This window comes from Struthio camelus, chromosome 19, assembly GCF_040807025.1.
Source record: "Struthio camelus isolate bStrCam1 chromosome 19, bStrCam1.hap1, whole genome shotgun sequence".
Lineage (NCBI taxonomy): Eukaryota > Metazoa > Chordata > Aves > Struthioniformes > Struthionidae > Struthio > Struthio camelus.
Genome location: NC_090960.1, coordinates 2943906 through 2965122, shown reverse-complemented (window position 1 = coordinate 2965122; position 21217 = coordinate 2943906). Strand labels below are relative to the sequence as shown.

Genomic DNA, 21217 nt, shown 5'->3' with positions numbered 1-21217 from the left:
GGTGTTACTTGTAAGAGGGTGCTGAAAGTGCTTGTAAGACTGAAAAGTGTTAAAAACGTGGCAGAGTCCTGTTGTAGAGCAGCCCTACCAACCTCAGCTGCACTCAGTCATCTAAGCTGAAGTAATCAGAACAATGAAACCTTTATTTTAAAGGGAAAGTTGAGGCATTTAAAAGCTTCACTCTGTTGGCTTCAAAGATGTTACCATGGATCTAAGAAGGTTCTGTGATCAAAACTCCCAACTGGGGTGTGATCCCACTTCTGTTCAAGTCAGCACAGAAACACATTCTGATCGGAAAGTGTTCCCAGTCAGGTTCTTCTGTGTGAACCCCTCTCCTATGTCTCTGATTCCCAGAGGTCTAGCTCTGTGATTGTGTCTCATTCATTTTGGGGAATTTGTCAACCCCCGCCTCCCCTTGTAGAGATGTGCCGTAGTCATTTGTGGAGATCTGAACTGGGATGCTGAACATTGAATGTAGAAGAAATACTTATCACGTAAAGTTGTGTTAATGGTGAGAATTATGGGTGTTTTCAGGCCTGATCTGTTAGAGAACAAGAATATCAAATACCTTCTGAAACTGAGAACATCTCAGAGCTTTTTTACTCTTCCAAAGGAGATGCAGGAAAGGTTTAGCACCATAATGATATATCTATCTTGCGGGCTAAGAATTAGGCTTGCAATCCATGCAGGCAGCAAATTTAAAAGCATGATCTTGTGCGTCCCGAAGATACCTGTTGGAGACTGTTAGCTAACACCTCTGTAGGCTAGTCACGTGGTAGGGATACGGGCAGGAGATGGAAAAATGGTGAATCATGACATGTTCAAAACCTGCTCTGGGGATCGCATTTCAAAGCAGTATGGAGAGAAGCAGGAAGGACTGGCCGTAAGTATTACGAGAAGTTAGTTCCCTTTCCAAAGAAGAACAGTGAAAGGAAGGAAGGAAGGAAAGAAGGAAGGAAGTGCTTCAATGCTATCCTATAATAGATTTATGTAGATTTTGTGTTTTTGTTTTTGGTTTTTTTTAAAGGAACAAGTATTTGAGTCAATTCCAAGGCAGCTCAAAAGGCTTCAGTTCGTCACGTTGCTGGTCTCTGAACTGAAAGTTTTTCAGGGTTACACAACAATGACTAAAACTAGAAACCTTTCAGACCATTTCCAAAATGAAGCAGGAAACTGAGGTGACTGCTAAACCAATGCTAGAGCAAGTTCCACTTCAAGGTGTGTGGGGTTGGAGTGAGAATACTCAATTTCATTTGGAGGTTTCAAGTTATTTTCTTTTTGATTTAATCTCATTCTCAGAACAGAATTATTCTGTAACCAAGCTGTTCACATTGTTTTGTTTAATGTTTTACAAACAGGCTGTTGACTGAAGTTGTCACTGAACAAAAATTCACCCCTACTTGTTTGCATAATTGGAAACTATAGTCATAAAATGGGTATAACAACAATTTGGTAGGTATTAGGTTAAGGTGCAGTATGAGAATTAAGCTAATAAGATATTCAGCCCTAAACTCAAAATATCATGATTAAATTGAAAATTGAATTTACTGAAAGCCTTTAAAAGGCGAAACTAGATGCTTAAAGCTCCTAAGCTGCTATTGTTCTGAGCAAGTTGATGAAAATCGTAGTTCAAGTTCTTCTGCTACAGCTACTGTATCCAAGAGGGACTAGATGAAAATAATAAATACACTAGAAAGACTTGCTTCTGCTGTTTCCTTTGTAGAGTAGCTCTTCACTGAGTATAAGTAGATGTTGGTTTAGTTCCTAGTTCAGTCACTGCACTGCTTTATGGCTTTTTAAATATGGGAATATTACTTACTTCCCATATCTAGCTGGGGGGAGTTTTTCAAAGATACCAAATATACAGACCCCATGAACAGAGCAGCTCTGTGTCTCCATGTTTCAGTAGCCAACACAATCTGATCCTGGTCTTAGGTCAGATAATTAATAATACCTGGCTGATTTTCTGAACTCGGAGACTGATACATATACATGCTTTGGAAGGAATTCTGAACCATCTGTGGCATTTGCCCTAATGGAATCACTAAGATTTCTCTATTTCTATCTCACTTCTATCCTGCCTCGCTTCACTGCTCCGTTTTTGGCTCTGATAAGTTTTTCTTTTTTATGGAAATATGTTTATAAGAATGATTAGCAAAAGTACTGTAGATTTCAGCACACTTCCTGCACTAAAGAACAGAACAAAATGCAAGGGGAGGTTCATGATGTGTGCATACATGTCCAGAAACATCAACAACAAAACTCTATAGAAAGTAAAAGCAAAAAAAAAAAAGGGGGCAAGGGTTTGTGTGTTAGTGTTAGAGGAAGGTGAAAATACTTCCTGGCAACATCTGAGAATCATTTGAAGCAACTGATCCATGAGCTTTAGTGAGCAGAGAATGTTTTTGAATCCTCCCCCACTCCCTTTGTTAATCTTTACCAGGTAGTAGAAGCTTTAATGTAATTCATAGTGGTTTCTTACAGTTGTGTAAAATATTTTGTCCATTTTGAAAAACAAGATTTTTGAAATGGCTTTAAGATTTCAGTTCCTAAATCTGATTGTAAGTCTGTTTAAGATTTAGTAATAATAGTAGTCTTCAGACTGTTCTGCAAAAGGCAGTGTGTCTCAGTAGACTGAGCAATGAACATCTGGCTTCATATCCTCACTGCCTCTCATCTGAAATAGGAAAATCACGTGCCTTCTTATTATCCCCATGAATGAAGTGTGGATCATAATACTGACTTACATAATTCAGAAATATTGAAGGATGTTATTTTATGCTGTAAAAATGTTCTGAGCAACATCAAATGATGTAAAAGAGTTAGTAATTATGATGCGTAACTATTATTGTGCTCGGGACACTCTAAGAGGTAGCCTGCAAAGTTCAGATTTGGCTCAATTTAAAGCACACCCAAAATACTGGGCAACATTTTTAGATGGTTTTGATTGACTTAGGAGGCTATTTCCTAAGACTTTAAAGCACATTTGGGATCGTAGGTCATTTGGGGCATGTCTCCACTGTGCAGTGCCAAATGGCTCCGAGCAAACAAATTTTCAACATGGAGAGAGATTAACTTAGATCCTAACAGCAATACATAAGTGTGTTAGTTTTGCCCTGCACTGATTCCTTCTACTCCATTCAGCTCCTGAGCTAGAATATTTGGTGCTGGTTTAGGACTCCCTGCATCATGTTCCCTTTCTTATTGTAGACACACAATTAACTGTTTGCATTGCAAAGTCCCATCCACCATCTTATTGTGTGGCTTCATTTATTCCAGTCAAAAACCCAGCACAGGTATTCATGAGTGTGTATAAATATACATATATATATATACTAAAAATCAAAGTGAACTTTTCCACATAATTGCATGTGTGACAGAGTGTGTGATTGTTGCCAGCACCAACCAAATTTAAAGATTGTGCCAACAAATCACCATTTTTGAAGTATGATGATTTGCTGATGGCAGCAGCAGAGAGTGAAATCAACACAGTAGCCTTTGATTCATGAACTGTTTTGTCCCTTTTAGAGTCCCAGGATGTTTGCGAATATTTTCAAGGAAATGTAGTTTGAATCAGTCAATAAACAAAAACATTATAACCCTAAGTGTGTTTTTCATTTCATATTATATTGGTTCCTGATTACAATTTGTTTCATTTTCACACCTCACATTATGAGGTTCTTAAAAAAATAACTCAGTAGTTTCCAGTTTTTGTTTGTTGTTATATATGACTTATAAAATGTTAGGTCAAGAGTCTTCAATGGAGTAGGCTGCAGTGTTTGTTTAAAGCTATGAGTAAAGCAAGTTATATGAATGTTTCCAAAGACTATATTCCAAGAAGTATTTTTGGAAACATTAATATTGTGTTTTTTAATGAAGGCCACATTCTGAGGCTACGACACCATATGTCACATTCATTTCTGTACTAAAAAAAAAAAAAAAGAAAAGAAAAAAGAAATGGAAACTATGTTTGGCTTTTAAGTGTTTTTGGAATAGTGTCTGTGCATGCTTGTCATTGTTCCTTGGATGGGGGAAAAGTTCTTGGTCTGTTAATCTAGTCCATCCAATATATATTACACTCTGTGGGCCCAACTCTCTTCTGCCTTAAAGTGTGTGCAGTCATTTATACTCAGGCAAAGTGAATGAAGAGCTGAGGAAAAAGACTACCACTGGGAGTCTTTTTTTGTAAATTCATTTTCCATGAATATGTTGGCTTCATTGTAAACCTACATGTGAACTTTTGTCAGCCGAAAGCAGCTTAAAAATGTGGAAAACACCTTCCATTTTCCATTGAAAACTTGCAATTTTTGGAAGAAAAATTACTTTTTTTCCTTCAAAAATATCAGTTAAAAGCATGACATTTGTCAAAAAATGTGGGGTTTTTTTCATCTAGCTCTATATACTGCCACTCTTCTGATTTGTCAGTGCTTTGTATGGTAGGGGTTGGGGTATGGTACAATGGGCTGGAGACAATGCAGGAAAAGGCATTTGCTTTTTTCAGTGCTGTATCCTACCAGTAATTCATAAGCATCCTGTAATTGATTTCTTCAACTAAGTCATTCCTTTTTTATATGATTCCAGTTGATGGTGGTCTCAGTTTCTAACATAAGTTCTTGTTATTAGTCACTAAATGTATAGCCTAGCGCTTTGTACTGCTGCATATCACATGGTTGCCATCTGCAAAGACATCCTTTTTTTTTTTTTCTGATAGAGGAATCTCCTAATTTACATCACTTCCTAAATCTGTGTCATCCACAAATTTCATTGACATAGTGAATGTTTGTGTCAAAGTCATTAATAAAAATTTTGGATGCTTTGTGGCAGCCAGAATTTTTTTGCTTTAGGGAATGATCTGTGAGGGTTTCCAGGACCTCAAAGAGGTTTCTTTTTCATTTGAAATGTAAATACATTACTGCAAATTGAACAAATATGTCTCTCTAGCCCTAGCCCAGTAAAGTTCAATTCCATGACTAGGTGTTTCTGAGCAATACTGAGTACAAATAATGATGAATGATTGTATGGTTGCTACATTTTCTAGTTAAGACACATTAGCACAGAACTTGTCTGCCCATGCTACTGAAGTCTTATGGCTAAATGAAGGTGTTTTCCTAGGCATTTCTTCTAATGTAAGAAAACAAACAAACCCACAACAGACAGGAATAATTAACTCACTCAAGTATTTGGCTCACCTTAAAAGGGTGTGTGCATTCCTGTGAGTGTTCATGAGAGCCCATCCTGATTTGAATGCTACTTCTCCAGAACATTAGAAGAGATACCTACAGTGGGGTCACCACAAAAGTTTCTGATTTTTGTTTTCATCTAGATACCAAATTTTAAGATAGGTATGGAAATTTCTAGCTAGTTGTATTTCTAGTTGCCTCGTATTTCCAGGTTCCCTGAGTTTTTGAGTTATATTGTATAATTAATGTCAGAGGCTGTATTCTTCAAAAAAATTGCTCCTGATGCCCACACAATGGATGTATTTAGTTTTGATGTTACAGAGTCCCGGCACAGGAAATTAAAACAAAAATAAAATTTTTATTTTATTTCATAGATTTCCAATGAACAGAGAAAACGAATAGCCACTGGGACCACACGTGTTCTGTAAACTGATGTCACAGGGCAGATATGAAAAAGATGGCTGAACGGAGTGGTTGTTATAAGCCTGTAAACACACAGGGAAATGAGCTCGGTTACCAAGGCTCGTGTCAAGAAAGTCCTGAAAAGGGGATGAAAAGACTGCAAAAGCGATTTCTCCACAAGGATGGCAGCTGCAATGTGTACTTCAAACACATCTTTGGGGAATGGGAGAGCTATGTAGTAGACATATTTACCACGTTGGTGGACATCAAGTGGCGCCATATGTTTGTGATATTCTCACTGTCCTACGTTCTTTCTTGGTTGTTCTTTGGACTAGTCTTTTGGCTGATAGCAATCCAACATGGAGATTTATTCAACGATGAAGGAATAACCCCCTGTGTTGCAAATGTCCATAGCTTCACAGGAGCATTCTTATTCTCTCTTGAAACCCAAACGACCATCGGTTACGGTTACCGCTGTGTTACAGAAGAGTGTTCTGTTGCAATCCTCATGGTTATCCTACAGTCAGTATTAAGCTGCATTATTGACACATTCATAATTGGAGCAGCCTTGGCTAAAATGGCTACAGCTCGAAAAAGAGCTCAAACCATTCGTTTCAGCTACTATGCTGTAGTAGGTTTAAGGGATGACAAATTTTGCCTGATGTGGCGCATTGGTGATTTCCGGCCAAATCACATGGTTGAGGGCTCTGTACGAGCTCAGCTTCTGCGCTACCAGGAAGACAAGGAAGGGAGAATGACAATGGAATACAAGGACTTGAAGTTGCTAAATGACCAGATCATACTTGTTACTCCTGTAACAGTTGTACATGAAATTGATAGTGAGAGCCCCTTGTATGGTCTAGACCGGAAAGCTCTGGCCAAGGACAACTTTGAAATCTTGGTTACGTTTGTCTACACAGGGGATTCAACAGGAACTTCACATCAGTCAAGAAGCTCCTATGTCCCCAGAGAGATTCTTTGGGGCCATAGGTTTAACGATGTCTTGCATGTGAAGAAAAAATACTATAAAGTAGATTGCTTACAGTTTGAAGAAACCACAGAAGTTTATGCTCCTTACTGCAGTGCCAAGCAACTGGATCGGAAAGAGCAAGAATGGAACAGAACTGAGAATACACTGGAAAGAGAAACAGAGACATCAGCGCTGGAGAACAAGTCATTTAGTACAGACCAAAAGTCATTTAGTGCAGTTGCCCTGATCACCAGTTGTGAAGATCCAGAAGACCCAGTGACAACTGTCAAGCAGCCTTCTGCAGAAGTTTCTTATCAGAAAGCAGCTGTGACCTTAAGTAGACTGTCACTGGAATCCCAAATCTAGCTTTCACTGCACTTAAAATCACTTGCAAACTTCACCCAGCATAGCTTTTAGAATAAAAACAATGAACATATGCACAAGTATTTATATTATAAACCTCACTCTGACAACATGCCTACATTGCAGTACAGAGCTCAGCTGCTGGAATGAGCTTCATACTGGTTAGCGTGGGTATCAGTAACAGATTAGCATTGGCACAGTAAAACAGCTTACACTGGGTTGACTAGACAGCTACTGTACTTGAGCAAACTTATTCTCAACTCTTTACTACCCCACAGGGATCAATGTTGGACATGCCAAGAGAGAGATAATGATCTAGTCAGGGAACAAAAACAATATAGTGTGCCCTGTAGGTCAGACTTTTCGAAGCTGCTTAATTTATTTGGAAACCCAGCTCCCAATCACTCTGAAACTCCCCCACCATCAGAGCAAACAATTGCTCTTCCATGACAAAGGCACTCCTCCAGCAGTTCAAATGAAGCCCCTGTCCAGGAGTCATATTGGTAAATGTGTGGGGGTGTTCATTATGGGGGGGGGGGGGGCGGGGAGTAAACTGGCAAGAAAACTGAACCCAGTATTACTGGGCAGCTCGGAAACCTGCTTACGCCCTTCCCAGCCCTGTGGGCTCCACAGTTGGATCCTGGAGAGTTTTTCTCAATTTCTGGTTGTGAGCCATTCCCAGAACTGCCCCTCCCTCAGCAGTTTGAGGTAGGTGGTATATTAGCTGGCTCAGGGCTGCATGAAGATTTTGTTTCATGGCTCTGATGGCTGGGAAGGTTGGCCAAACCTGCTCATTTGCATTCTTCAGAAATCAAAACGGGACCTCCAGTTTGAAATCAAAATCAGCAAAATCAGATTGAGCCTCAAAGAGGAAGATCAGCCTGGCTTTAGAATGAGCTTTCCAATACTTAGACTAAATGTATTTTCAATTCAGAATGTCAGCCTTGCTTTTATTTTGGTATATTATGCTTCTTTAAAAAGAATAAAAAAAATCAAGTTGGAGACCAAACAATGTGATTTTGTAAAAAAGAAAGATTTTTATTCACCTGAAATGATTTTGTAAAAATGATCCATCAAAGAGAAATTCAACATATTCAGCTGTCAGTTCAATTTGGGAAAAAAGCTAAATGTCAATATTCTGAAGTTGCCTATGACATGGAAGTTCCACACTCTGCACATCTTTGTTATTATCTAATATGCAATATCTCATCATGCTTTTTTTCTGATGATTGTGGTTAATTTGAATCATGTTTTAGTTATCGTTATAACATAGAAATAATTACCTCTCAATATTTGCCTAAAGTGTGATTTATCCATGAAGAAGCTAAGTGTCTACCTACTGGTCAAGGATCTCTAGTTATTGGAACTCTTTTTGTCTTCACAGAGTAGTTCATTCCATCCTAATACGGGTGTTTAGAGAGCTGACCGCAGTAGGATGGACTTCTCCTGGAAACGTCCTTCCATCTCTATTAATTGTTGAAGGCAATGAGATGACTGTTGTGGAAATGTTGGCTAACAGACTGCTAAATTAGGTCAGATGAGTCTATCCCATCATTCTGACTAACTGAAAGTTTTTATGAACTTATCACATATAATGAAGAAAAATGGCATGCAGATTTTTTTTCCAGAGACTTACTGCATACAATAGTACTGCTGCATTTTTTAAATATATCTTGCATTTCATTTTTGCTAACACTTTTATTTTGGATCCTATCTAATCCCTTTAAGTAAAATCAAGCATATTAACAAGCCTGGGGGTAGATGGTTATTCCTGGACTCATTAATTATCCTATCTTATATGCTGAATCATTGGGAACATCTGTCTATAACTGCAGTAGAAAACATCTCATCCTAGATGTATCAGTGCTGGCAGGCATTGGGGAAATAATCTGAAAAAAAAAAAGGGTGGTGTTGCAAAAAACACCATACAGGATGTATAAAATAGAATATAACTGTCAAGACATGTGAAGTAATCCTTCCACACTTTGAAGGATCTTGGCTGGATTACGTTATTGGATGTTGGGGCACCACACTTCAGCGAAGACATGGAACAATTTGAAGAGAATCCTGAGATCTAGAAAGCATGTCAGTGAGAAAGCATTGAAATAAATGAAGGTGTTTGAGTCCAAAGAAGAGAAGAGGCATGCAGGAGACAGAGAAACAGTCTTCAAACACACAAAAAAATACAACTCAAGAGGGACAGTCTGTTTGCTATATGTGGTGGGTAGGACAGGAAATGAGTTTAAACTGAAGCCAAAGAGATTCAAGTTAGACATTAGGAAAAATTGTCTTCAGGAAGGTGGAAGAGCGGTGGCACAGATCTTTGGGAAGGGTGTGGAATATCTGTGGTGGTGGCTTTCAAGAGCCTGTTAGTGAAGCAGTTGTCAGGAATGATACAGGAATGGTCAACCCTGCCTTGAACTTTCCAACCATGTTTTATTATGATCCTATGATTTTCAGAAAAAAGGAGTGCATAATATGAACTCTACCTAACTAGCTCACTTTACAAGTACTTACACACGAGTATTTTCTTAATTACATAGGCAAAGTTACTCAGAGGTATGAGATATTAGTGAGATATGCAATCAAAATCCCCCAAATATCTTAAAAATGTGCATATTTCAACTACTGTTCATAAAGGTAGTTTCCCTTATTAAGCTGTGAATCTCAGCTGCCTTTCCTTCTCCCCAGTATATACCGTGTGAGCCTCTTGTGGTGAAGAAAATTCTTTCCTCAGAATGACTTTTCTTTAAGTGAAAGTACCAGGAGTCAGACTCAGAGTATGGTCATATGCTTCTTGGTACAGATAGATATAAATATGTGAGCATGTATAGTAATGTATGCTTTGGCATACAAGTCAACCACTAACTGATGAGGGTCAGGAAGAAACTTCTCTCCTGGGCATGTTAATTCATAACAGGCTACTATATGGTTTGTTCTACTTTTATCTGCAGCATCTGATACCAGCCAGTGCTGGAGACAGGATACTAGGTGAACCACTGGCTCAACCAGTCTGGCTTATCCTGTGTATCTCTGTTTGATATTTTAATTTCATTTATCACAGTATAAAAATTGTGAATAATAATTATGGTAATGCATGCATTGCATTTTTATGATTAAAGACACAGAAATAAACATGCCACTACCACACACTGTTTGAGAGCACGTTTTATTTTTCTTCCTATCAATCACAGATTTAAGCTTCCATATCTTGTGCACTAAGAGGTCATGGAAGGATTTATAAGATACAGAATAGTCCCTTCACATGAAAAGATGCCGAATCACAAGCAAAACCACAAAGTTATAAATACATTCTCTGGACACTTAAACGTGGAGTGTTAGTTTTGAGGAACAAGCCATCCACAAAATTTCTGTTATGTATGGGTTCACAAAGCCCCTCTCCACACACATACACAAACACACACACACACACACGCACACACACACACACGCACACACTCCTGCATGGTGGTTGCATCCAGAGCTTGCATAACATAACCTGCAACTTTCTGGTCTGTTGGAGGATCTTTAATAGGTTCAAGTGGAGAAGACAGGACTGGATAGAGGTGTGGAAGGATCACAAAACCACACAAAGTGTGGAAATTCCTTCCATAGCTGTCGTTTAGGCAGGGTCTGCTGCGCTTTTAGTAGAGCTGGTCCTTACATCCTCCTTGCCTAGGAGAGGACCTCTGGAAAGACTGTTTCAGTGCATTGGAGTAATATCTCCTGAGTGAGACAGCAGCTTTGGGTATGCGGGGGGGGAGGGGGAGGGGGGGAATCCTCCTCACTCATCTGCTGAGGATGTTCCCCAGTGATTTCTATTTGGCTTTTCTTTATCCATCCCCATTGCAGAGCTGTGCAATGCAAAGGCAAGCAAGCAAGCCTCTCAGAGCCCTGGCAAAAGTAATAACACATGCATCTTCAGAGCCGAAAAGCAGACTTAACCCTTGAGCCATCTCCACTGAAAGGGATGAAATTCCCCATCAGTTCGAAAGTAAGTCTCTGGCCAGATGACCAGATTAAGCAGAATTTTAACAACAAAGATAAAATAGAAACTGGCTTGCACTGGTCTCCTGTATCGTAATTACAGCTGCTGTTATTTTCTCCTGGAGAGTAGCACTATTGTTCTGGGTCAAGGTTAGTTTATGTCAAAGGGAATATAATAAGAGATTATTATTATAATTTTTTTTTCCAGATCTGCCCACCACCATTCATTAAGGCAGCTGGTGTTTCCTTCCCCACTATCATATATCATTTAGTGCATATTTTCTGTGAAGTTCATTTTCAGATGTGGGACATACATAACGTATAATCCATTTGTTTAGTCCTTGTTTCTTACACACTGTGCAGGAGGTCTGACTTCAGCTGCCTTCCTAACATGTAGCATTACAGTTACGCAGTTACACTAATTTCAGGAAATAGCAGGCACAATTCAGGGTGTCAGAACTGTTTGTGTGGGAAGAAAAACTTGGTTGTAAGCTTCTTACAGTCTTATTATTTCTTAAATCTTTGCTGATTTAGAGCTGGGAACCTGCAAATACAGAGTTGGTGTCTCTGTGGCAGGCCTAAGAGGCCCATTTAGGGAGGCATCTGACAACAAATTCACTTCAGTCAAGAGGAAGCATGAAATGAAACAAGAATGCAACGAGGAGCAATTACAGTTTTAGACTAGGCTGAAAAATGTGGATCGATGTTTTCATGAGGCCTAAAATAGGAACATGGGAGATACTTCCGGAATTTAAATCCTTTTATGGGCTCAGTCCCGGTGGTTGAGGAGGTGACTGAGAAGGAAACGGATAATCATCAGTAAGAAACGGTAACAAGTTGAATAATTCTGTTTTCTGATCTTTGGGCTCATGTTGCTCCCTGGAAAGCTAGGATTTTTTGAAGATGTGATGTTACCACCTGTCAGTCAATGTTTGCTTCACGCTTCACTCTCCCCACAAAATCAAGTTAGGTAGACGTGCCAGAAATGTCCAAGAATTTCCTGGGCCCAGGTGCATCCCTGAAGTTTTGTACCAATCTGGGACGAGCACAAACCTAACCTAGGATGCCATCGGCCACATACGAACAGCAGCGGTGCTGTCGCGTTTTGCAGGCGTTAACCAGCATCTCGTTCGTGCTCAGAGCAACAGCCCCTGCAGGCGGGCGCACAACCCCAGCACCGCCACCACTCCCATTCGCTTCCACCGGGAGGCTCCGCGGCCGGCGGCGGCCCGCGGCGCTGCCTCCGCGCCGGCCGCGCAGCTCCGGCCCGCGGCCCCCGGCCGGAGCCCGGGGCCGCGCCGCGCCGCGGCCACCGCGGCGCCACCTGGCGGCCGCCCGTGGAGCGGGCCGCCCCCCCGCCCCGCCGCCCGCCGCGCACGGCCCCGCCGCTTGCGCTCCTCTTACTCCCGTCGCACGCTTGCCAAGAGCGCCTGTTAAAAGGACAGGGCCGTAAATTAATTCCTAAGGCTTCGGCCCAGAGCATAATCCACCTCCGCTTATCTGTTTCAAGCATTTCTTCAGGCGTCAGCTTTACAATATTGCGCAGCATTGGAGGGTCATAGTAATTCAGGAGATACGGCATGCTGTCCGGTTTGGTCCTGCCTAATATATTTTTCGGCCATTCCTGAAGGGCACGTAGAAAGGAGGAGTTATAACCACGGCATAAATGGACAACCTGTTGTCAGCAAATACTCGGGACTGCCTGACTAACCTAGGCAACCCTGGGACCAGTATTTAGGACTTGCTATAGCTGCTCCCTCAGGCTCAGTAGAATAAATCAAACTCAGAAAATAAATGATTTTGGTGTAAAAATTGATTTGACATGTGCTCAGTCCGGCTGATTTATCCTATATCATTCTTCTTTAAATATAGAAGCAGAAGCAGGGAGGTTGCTTGATTTGCCAGCTTAGGTATATATAGCCAGTCCAAACTGGCTACGCTCCACTAGGAACCTTTCAAATAGGGCAATGATCTATTTGTGGCCAAAGATACTTATTTCAAGAGGTATCAGTGACAAGAAGCAAAAAGCTGCTTGTTCGTTTGGACCAGGGAACGTGTGTGCGTGTAGAAAGGCAATGCTAACGTTTATTATATAAAACTACACACAGATTCACAGAAGGACTCCAAAATAGAAATGCCTTAATAATTATCTCATATTCAGTGCCATGTCCACTTCTTAACGCACATTTTCCATTGAACAGCTTCGTGCGTTCCCTCACGCATGGGAGTAGCTCCAATTAAACATCTGCTGAACCATCTATATCATCAGCCTTCTTCACATCCTTTCTTCAAACTCTCCTTCGCAGCGGCACATGTAGGAAGCTCCACAAGTGTCAGGCAGCTGGTCGGCTGTGACTACTGGGCATTGTATTTGTTCCTTGTGTTTCCCCATCTGTGATCAAAGGGTGTCTCTCAGACTTGCCTGACAGAGGACAGACTATTTTTTGGTCTCATGTTCATTCAGTGCAATTCCTGCTTAGCCCATGTGCCAATAGGAGCTGATGGCCTCTATGTGACCATCATATAAAAGAGCAATAGATGGGAGACAGTCCCAAAGCCCCCCTAATACCACTGCTGTGCTCTGCGTCTCACTGAAATGCCCGTACTGGGTATATCTAGCACACTGTTCCGCATGTCTAGCATACTACCTTTTGGGTGTGTTGTAAATTTTTAAATTTAGACTGCAATATGCATCATTGTAGTAGGCATAAAGGTTTCCATGTCCTCAAGCAGGCATGAAAAATAGGACTTATGCATAAGCGGGTAAGTCTCATTTCAGCTCTCCAGGTGAAAATCAAAAAAGACCCTGGTGACTGTAAGGGAAAACTTCCTTGTCAGCCCAGATCAAGGGCCTTACTCATGCGGAGGAAACGTGGCCCCACCAATTTCAATAAGACGGTTTCCAGAGTGAGGTATGGTAGGATGTGAGTTGGGAACCAGATCGGGTAAGTACTTTATTGCAGTCTCTGCAATTACTCACTGTATATACTAATTAAACGTCTTCTCCTCAGTAATCGCTTTTTCCATAGGCAAACATCCCCCTGTCCTTTGCCATTTGTTTCATTTGAGGGAGTATAGTGGAGTCTCACTCCTGAATTGGCAACCACTGTTGTGAGAAGGCTCATAATGCTTTGCCTCATTGGGTCCTATCTCTCTTTCCTCCTATTTTATTCTTCTTTTTGGAGAGGTACTAGGTAAAACAATAAAAAAAAGAACCAACAGGGCCATCAAATTTAGGCATTCATCATCACAGTTCAACTGGCCAGAAATGCCCACAAAACAGCAAGCCTGCACACCTTTATACACCACAGACCACAAGCCATTTCCCAACACCCTCTAACGAACCTATGGCTGACAGAAGACCAAAAACCACAGACTTCCCTTAATATGGTCTGTACCAAAGATGCAGAGGTATGATTTTGAAAACCCTGCGTTGGCATTAGCAGTCCTCAGGAAGCTGGGTGCCAAGCTCAAATAGGAAAAATCACAGCAGAGCGGAAGCATTGCATGCGAGGGTATACGTCTGCACTTGCTGATGCCCGTGTAATGTGTGACAGAAATTGCTGCCATCGCTTTCCTGGAGTTAGCTTTAATAAAATAGGACAGTGCCTGCCAATTTCATTTCAAGTCTCATCCCTCTGAAATATGTGCACTTTCACCAGCTGTATATTTGGTCCAGGGTAATTACTACAGTGCTAATTTTACCAGAGATGATGAAAGCGCTGGAACAGCCTAACCATATAAAGGGGGGAGACACATACAGCTGATGCACAGTTCTGGATCCTTTTTTGAGCAAAGGAAGTCATGACTTTGACTTGCAGATCTGCTCCTTAGGGAGGCTTCTTCTTACAAGAGTTATTTGAAACACAACTGAGGTTAGAAAAGAGCAAGGTCAAGGGTACTTGTGTGCTGTAAAATAATAGGCACTGAATATTAAAGTGTTGCCTTGTGGTAAATTACCTTATACAGATTAAATTACTCAAATAGGCTTGCTTGTTTTCTGTTCTCTCCTGTGAGAGAAAGACACTTCCAGACACCAAAAGCACAGAGATGCTTGAAAGTCTTCTGTTTCTCTCTAGACCTTCCAAAAAGATTCAAATTCAATTGAAATTTCTAACAAAGATTCAGAACAGATATTTCTTCTATCTAAACCAGTTCAGCTTGAAAAAATTACATCAAAGTATGGTCAGAGAAGCAAACTGCCAAAGCTTGAAGAGTGTGAATAATGCAAAACAAACAGCTCTCTGCAACATTCACTTATGCTTTCAAATCTGCTCATCTTGTGCACCTGCCCTGGATTTGCTTGGTGATCCTGGTGACCAGAATCACTGGGGGTGATTCCAAATACCTGCTGGAAAGCGCTGAAGGAAACGTGAGCTGGTTGGGGATTTCTAACTTAACTAAATTTGAAGGATTTTTTTTTTAAAACTAAACACCCGGAAATGATTGGCAGTGTTGGCACTTGACCCTAGGCATTGGAGTCACCCAGTTAGAAAAGAGGAACAAAATTGGCCCATTGTGCTCTGTTCTGCTCTGCGCTGTAAAGGCTTTTTATGTCACCTTTGCTGTCAGAGGGCACAAGCACCTTCCAGTACTGGAACAAGCGACACAACCAGCCTCTGTTCATTCTCTTTATCTCTTTTGTCTCTCTTGCTTTCTCTCTCTCTCTTTACTCTTTGCCACTGATTGCCTCTACACGTGATCTCTGGCCTTTGTCAAATCAAGATAGTTAGAATGGGAGTGCTGAATGCTCCTTCTGCCTGAGTCCATCACCGAGTGTCCTTATGCAAGCACTGGGCTCCACAATTAAGCATCTGCTAAGGGTAAAGAGAAATGCGTATTTAAAACGCCAACCCAGGCTGCAAGCAGAGAAAGGACTAGGAATGAGCCCTGCCCCCTCGCAGAGACCATGCTCTCTGCAGCACCCATTCTCAGATGTGAAAAGCAAGCACTCTCAGATGTGAAAAGCAAGCACGGCTGTGTGAACCCTGCAGAGGTCCATGGGCCGGTGGTGTCGCAGGCGGACCATGATGTCACCAGTCTCCCCGCCACTTTGGGCTGCAGCAACTGTGATGCGTCAGGAATTTCCATGCTGATTTTTTAATACTTGATGAGAAATGGCACAATCCTTTTCCCTCCAGTCTCTGTCACAGGGTTGCTGAATAGGGTTTGGGCATTAGCTCAAATAATATTGGAGAACTGAGGTCAACTTTTAAAGTATTAGGGAGATTACAAAGAAATGCACGGCTCACACCTTCTAAGGCACAATGCAGGGGTAGGCATTTCCTAGCACAAAACCGGGGAGAGCCACCTTCTGCGGCCGTCCCTTTCCTTCTGTTTATGCATCCTGATCAGGCAGAAATAGAGCAGAGGATATGCAGTTTGGCTAGAATTTAAAGCAAGATGCCGAAGGGTGAGTGAGGAACCCTTATTCCCCTGTGAAGCTACATGAGTGAAAGGCAGAATTTAGCCTGGAGGCACAAAATGGCATCAGAAAAGCAAATAAGCAGCACGAGATCATGACAACGAAAGAAAGGAAACTGTCGCGTTTACTTGCTGAAGATTGTTTCCTCTCTGACGACAGATTTTTCATATGACAGAGGTCCTTTAGTGGGTGGGCCTTGGAAGGCTGGTCCAAATAATCAGTCCAAAACAATATCAGGAAGTTTAACCAACAATTTGAGCTCGGTTTGGTTTTACTCATCTGTTCAATTTAAGTTCTGAGGGAAATTTAGAAAGGTGCCAGCTAATTTAATTTGTCTACCTCCTTCCTAGCCATGCAAGAGTTACGCGTGGGGCTGGACTGCCATTTTGTGCCAGCAATCTACTCCCCTGATTGCCCGGACTGCGTATCTCGCAGCCAGGCTCCTCCGTGCTCAGCTCGGCTTCCTGACCGGTGAAATGCAGATGCAGGGTAGAGGGATGTGATGTGAATGCATGACTATAAAAGGTCCTGAAGCTCTGAGAGTCGAGACGAGGCTGCAGTACGCCAGCTCCAGGAACTCGAGGGCTCCCTTTGGTGCACCCACGAACAAGGTGCAGGAACCGCTTCATTCGATCAGAGTTGATGGCGCTTTGAAACAGCCAGTACACACACACGTACGGTTACCTTATCTCCTATCAGCGTGTCTTCCGCTATATGCAGTGAATTCGGGCATGCTGGGGCAACAGCACTGGCATGAAGACAGAGGTTTACATTTGGTGCAAATAGGCACAGTGCTGGGCTCCTCGGGAAAATGTTTAGTGTTTTCTATTATATAACTGTTTTTCCTTCTACAATGGCCAATGATCTAATGCTCTTTTTCTTAGCAAAGTTTATTTACTTTCCAGGACAGAAAAAAAACCTCTGAAATTGTCATTTATGTTGTGGCCATGGACTCCAAGCAATTTCTTGAGTTCTGGTAGAAACTGATAGAAAGCACTGAGGACATTTACATCTAAGTTAATATAATAAAGTAAAAAATGTGAGGAAGTGAAGGGAGCAATAGTTTATGCATCTAGCAATGTTAACGCAAATCAGATGCTTCTGAGTTTATAAATGTACAGTTTTCACTAGAGTAGATGCACTGACAGTGATAATAAATTGATCATCGGCAGAAATGTAACATGGACATTGCAATGCAGGAAAACCATGTAGGATATTAACAGAGGTTCTCTCAGTCACTCCTGGGTACAATGTTCTGCTATTGGAAGCAGGATGCATTGTGTACCCACATATTTTACATCATCCTTCTCTCAGGAAGAGAGAATGTCACCTGAGAAAGTGAAGCTGCCCAGCTTGAATCACTTCAGTGGACTGAGTTGTGTAATACAAATGGGTCAGTGGAAAGTTGCAGAAAAGGCATGTACCTTGCATGAATCTTGCTTAGAAAAGGCAAAAGGTTTCTAGCTGTTTCTATCGCAATTTGCTTTTTATTCTCTCCCACCACTCCCTTTCCCATTGGAAATTTTCCACATTCCCGCCTATGGTAACACTCACAGTGACAGAGCCAAAGCAGATCCCTGCTTCATCCCTTCTCTTACGGCAGTGGTGGAAATAGGGGAAACATGAGTCAGTAAAGGTTACCCCTTCCTCATCATGCACAGAATAACAGAATACCGAAAAGGTAAGTTTCTCTTTTTTTTTTTGCGAATCAGTTCGTTGTTGTACCAGAAGTTTCAGTGGGTAAGATGGTGGAGGGGCAGACAAGCGGACCAGAAACAAATCTTTACCTGCAGCTCTCCCCACTGGGTATCAACCATTTATAGCGATCAACTGGTCAAAATTGGTTAATTCCCAAGGAGGGAGGGTGAAGCTTTCATTCCTGTGCACGGGGAAAGAAACCGGTCACTATCTCCTGAGCGCAGTGGATGCCGCAGATCAATTCGAAGGTTGGCTGAGCCACCATGTGGGCTTCTGAGCAAGTAAGTGATCTCACTAGTGAGAGCCCGCAGTAGGGAACTCACCGCAAAGCCTATGAATAGCTACTCCCTCGATAGCCCTCCTGCTTGTATACAGTTTTTAGATCATCAAAAGTTTGCAAGCCAGAGAAATACAAAGATATTCTTACCCTGTCCTGTTCAGCTGAGCATGAGCCTTTCCTGGTTTTAGAAAATCTAGCAGGCCGGTAACACTAGCAACTGAAGTTCTAAGGAAGAGAATGAAAGTGTAGTCATACAGTTTTGTATGTGTAAATTGCTGGCTCTTAACCCTTTTCCTTCCAGGAATTGTCAGGTTCCCTATGTCAGCTCCTTGGGCATGTTCTCACCACTCTGGCAAGTTTTATTAACCATTAACTCCCTTTCCCTTGAGATATAAAAAGAATGGGAGCCATGGAAGATCGTTAGATAACTTTGAGAGTAATAGGAAAACATTAGCCTTATTAATATTTATTTGCTTGAGCAGTTTTATCACTTAGACTAAAGTACATTAATCCCATTTTAATGTAAATGAGAGTAAGACCACATCTATAAATGGCTTGAGACCTCTCTGGACCCAGGACTTCTAACTTCAAATTCGACAGAATTTTTATTGACCATCATTGCAAGACAGAAGGCTAAGAGCAGAGAAGATTTAATGCTTTTCCCCCTTTGCACTAATAGCAGATCAGCTAGAAAACTCCATAGTCCAGAGAAAACTAAAGAGAACACCCAAAACATACATTCCCCATTGTTACCATCAAGGGCAAATTGCCATAGATGATGGAGGGCTGGATGAGATAAAGAATATTGTCACACCACAAAGTCTGCTACCTGTCAAATGCAGTAACGTCACTGCATTTTCAAGAGATTATCCATAAACCTGAAATTATGAAAATACTTCAGGCAGCATTTCTAGGTGGTAATGCAGGTGTCTGGCTACAGCAAAGCTTCTAGAAAATTAAGACTGTGCAAGGTATACATTAAATAACAGAATAACATTTCCTAATAATTTTCTAGGGCCTTTGACCTTGTAGAGGATCCTCACATCTGTTAGGATCTGAGAGAGCTCACTTTTTACCAAAAGGTAGTCAACAGATCTTGCTGAGCCGAAAAGCTGGAAATTAAGGATCCCTTAAATCAGGCATCTTCTTTTATTGAGAAGTGACCCACAGAATAGTTGGAATTGACCCCATGAAATATAGTGTTGGAAATAAGTTTTTTCTTTGGCAGAACTTCCTGGGTTGCTCTCGGATTCCTAGTTATATACAGATACTGTTAGCTATGGATTACTAGTTGTAATTCATTATTTTCAGATTTCTTCACCTTCCCCACATCTTCCCACATCCACCATCTGCAGTAGCAAAGACTGAAAATATATACTGTAATATCTCAAAATACAGTCAGTGGCTGGAGATTTGATTTTAGAATAAGACTGAGATCTTCAGCAAGGATTATAGACACAAAGTATCTGGGAAAGAAAGGGAGAAAAATGTGAATGGTATGTGAATTCCACTATCCTCAGATACATAAAACAATTCAATTTCCTATGTCATATTTCACCTCTTCTATGAACAATTGCAATATTATCCGATATAACTGTGTCACTGGATGCACATCTGTATATCCTATTTTCTTGCAAAGTACAAAATAACATTTATTTGCTCTCTTAAGTCTTTCATCAAACATGTAACTGTCTCTTTGTGGAATTTTCATTGGATTTACCCATTCCTTTTATTGCAAATGTGGCTTCATTTTCCCTTGGAGAGCCCAGCATTAGACCTATAAAGATCCAGTTAATGTCTAAACCCCAGGAGCTTACTGTGAATGGGGAAACCACCTTTTCCTGATGGATTTTTTCCAGTTGACTTAATGGTTAGAGAAAAAAAGGCTAACTTTTGCCAGTTTACATGCATGGAAATGGTGAGACCAAGAAAAACAACAACACAGTATTTATGGCATTTCTTCTCATCTTGTGGAAACCGACAGCTACCAGTAAAAGACCATGTTTTCTTTGCAAGTACAATAGAATCAAGCTATTTTCAGCTGGCAATAAAATCTTGAGAACCAAACCAGATTTGGCCACTTTAAGAGATGAAGACTAATGCAATCTGATAATTAGGTCATTTCACCGTCAAGACAGAGAAAGCAATTTAATAACATCTCCTGTGCATTAAGACAAGGGCTAGAGCCCCTGGGTCCCAGCTGGCAAGGACTGTACCTGCAATACTCCTGTCAAGTTTGTTTCCACAGGGCATCTGCAGATCTGCAAAGACTGAGGGAGAGGGTGGTTGTGCGGTGGGCAGAGGTGAGAATGATGCCGGAAAACAGAAAACGGAGGGATACAAGTCCATTCCTTTACTGATGTGTTGCCTGGCTGAAATTTGTCTAAGAAAAAATGTCCTGCTGTTTTGCTAGCTGCTTTCCTTACGCTTCCTAGTATGCAACCAAGATTGTTCTGCTTTCCCAGAGCCCCTTCTTATCCTTGCTCCTTCTGCAGGGAGAGGATCTTGCCTTGGAAACTCCTCAGAATAGGACCATCTCACATAGCTCTTCTCATAGTTCGGTAAGGAAGTTCCATAGCGAACCAGTAAGATACTTCAGTAGCTAGACCACATCAAATTAGAAACCCGTTCACTGAGAGGAGAAAAACAAATCCTTACTCACTCTTGAGGGTTAAGTTTTCAGCTGTCTCTCACCCTCTTTGTCCTGGCTTGTTGCAACAGGAAAGGGTTTTTTAGAAACTTTTCTTGTAACTCAACTTCCCTGTTTGGGGGGTTTGGAAGTGCTTCTCTGCTGAAGTTAATGCAGACAATTGTAACGCTTTGTTACAATTTATCATTTTCTGTATAATAGTTTATAATCAATATTTCATTCTAAAAAGAGCTTTCTGGGCAGACTTGCTTGGACTTTAAGA

General features: G+C 41.3%; 1 protein-coding gene and 1 long non-coding RNA gene across 5 annotated transcripts in view; one reads left to right on the top strand and one right to left on the bottom strand.

Annotated features, from left to right (window-relative positions):
• The window catches only part of KCNJ16 (potassium inwardly rectifying channel subfamily J member 16), a 34889-nt gene extending 24819 nt beyond the window's left edge, over positions 1 to 10070 (top strand). For 2 of the 4 annotated variants that reach the window (XR_011135458.1, XR_011135459.1), the window contains exons 2-3: positions 5555 to 7418; positions 8300 to 10062. Coding sequence is in view for 2 of the 4 variants with exons in the window: in XM_009679016.2 (XP_009677311.2) it covers positions 5629 to 6918 (1290 nt within the window). In the remaining 2 variants the exon portion in view is untranslated. Of the gene's footprint in view, positions 1 to 5554 lie in introns of all 4 variants that reach the window. The other 2 variants (XM_009679016.2, XM_068913517.1) reach the window with 2 other exon arrangements.
• On the bottom strand, positions 8666 to 21080 carry LOC138061597 (uncharacterized). Its single transcript, XR_011135461.1, has 3 exons — positions 20522 to 21080; positions 18453 to 18530; positions 8666 to 8804 (listed from the first exon to the last, which is right to left on the bottom strand). It is a non-coding gene; the product is annotated as an uncharacterized lncRNA (long non-coding RNA).
• Positions 21081 to 21217: the final 137 nt, after the last annotated feature.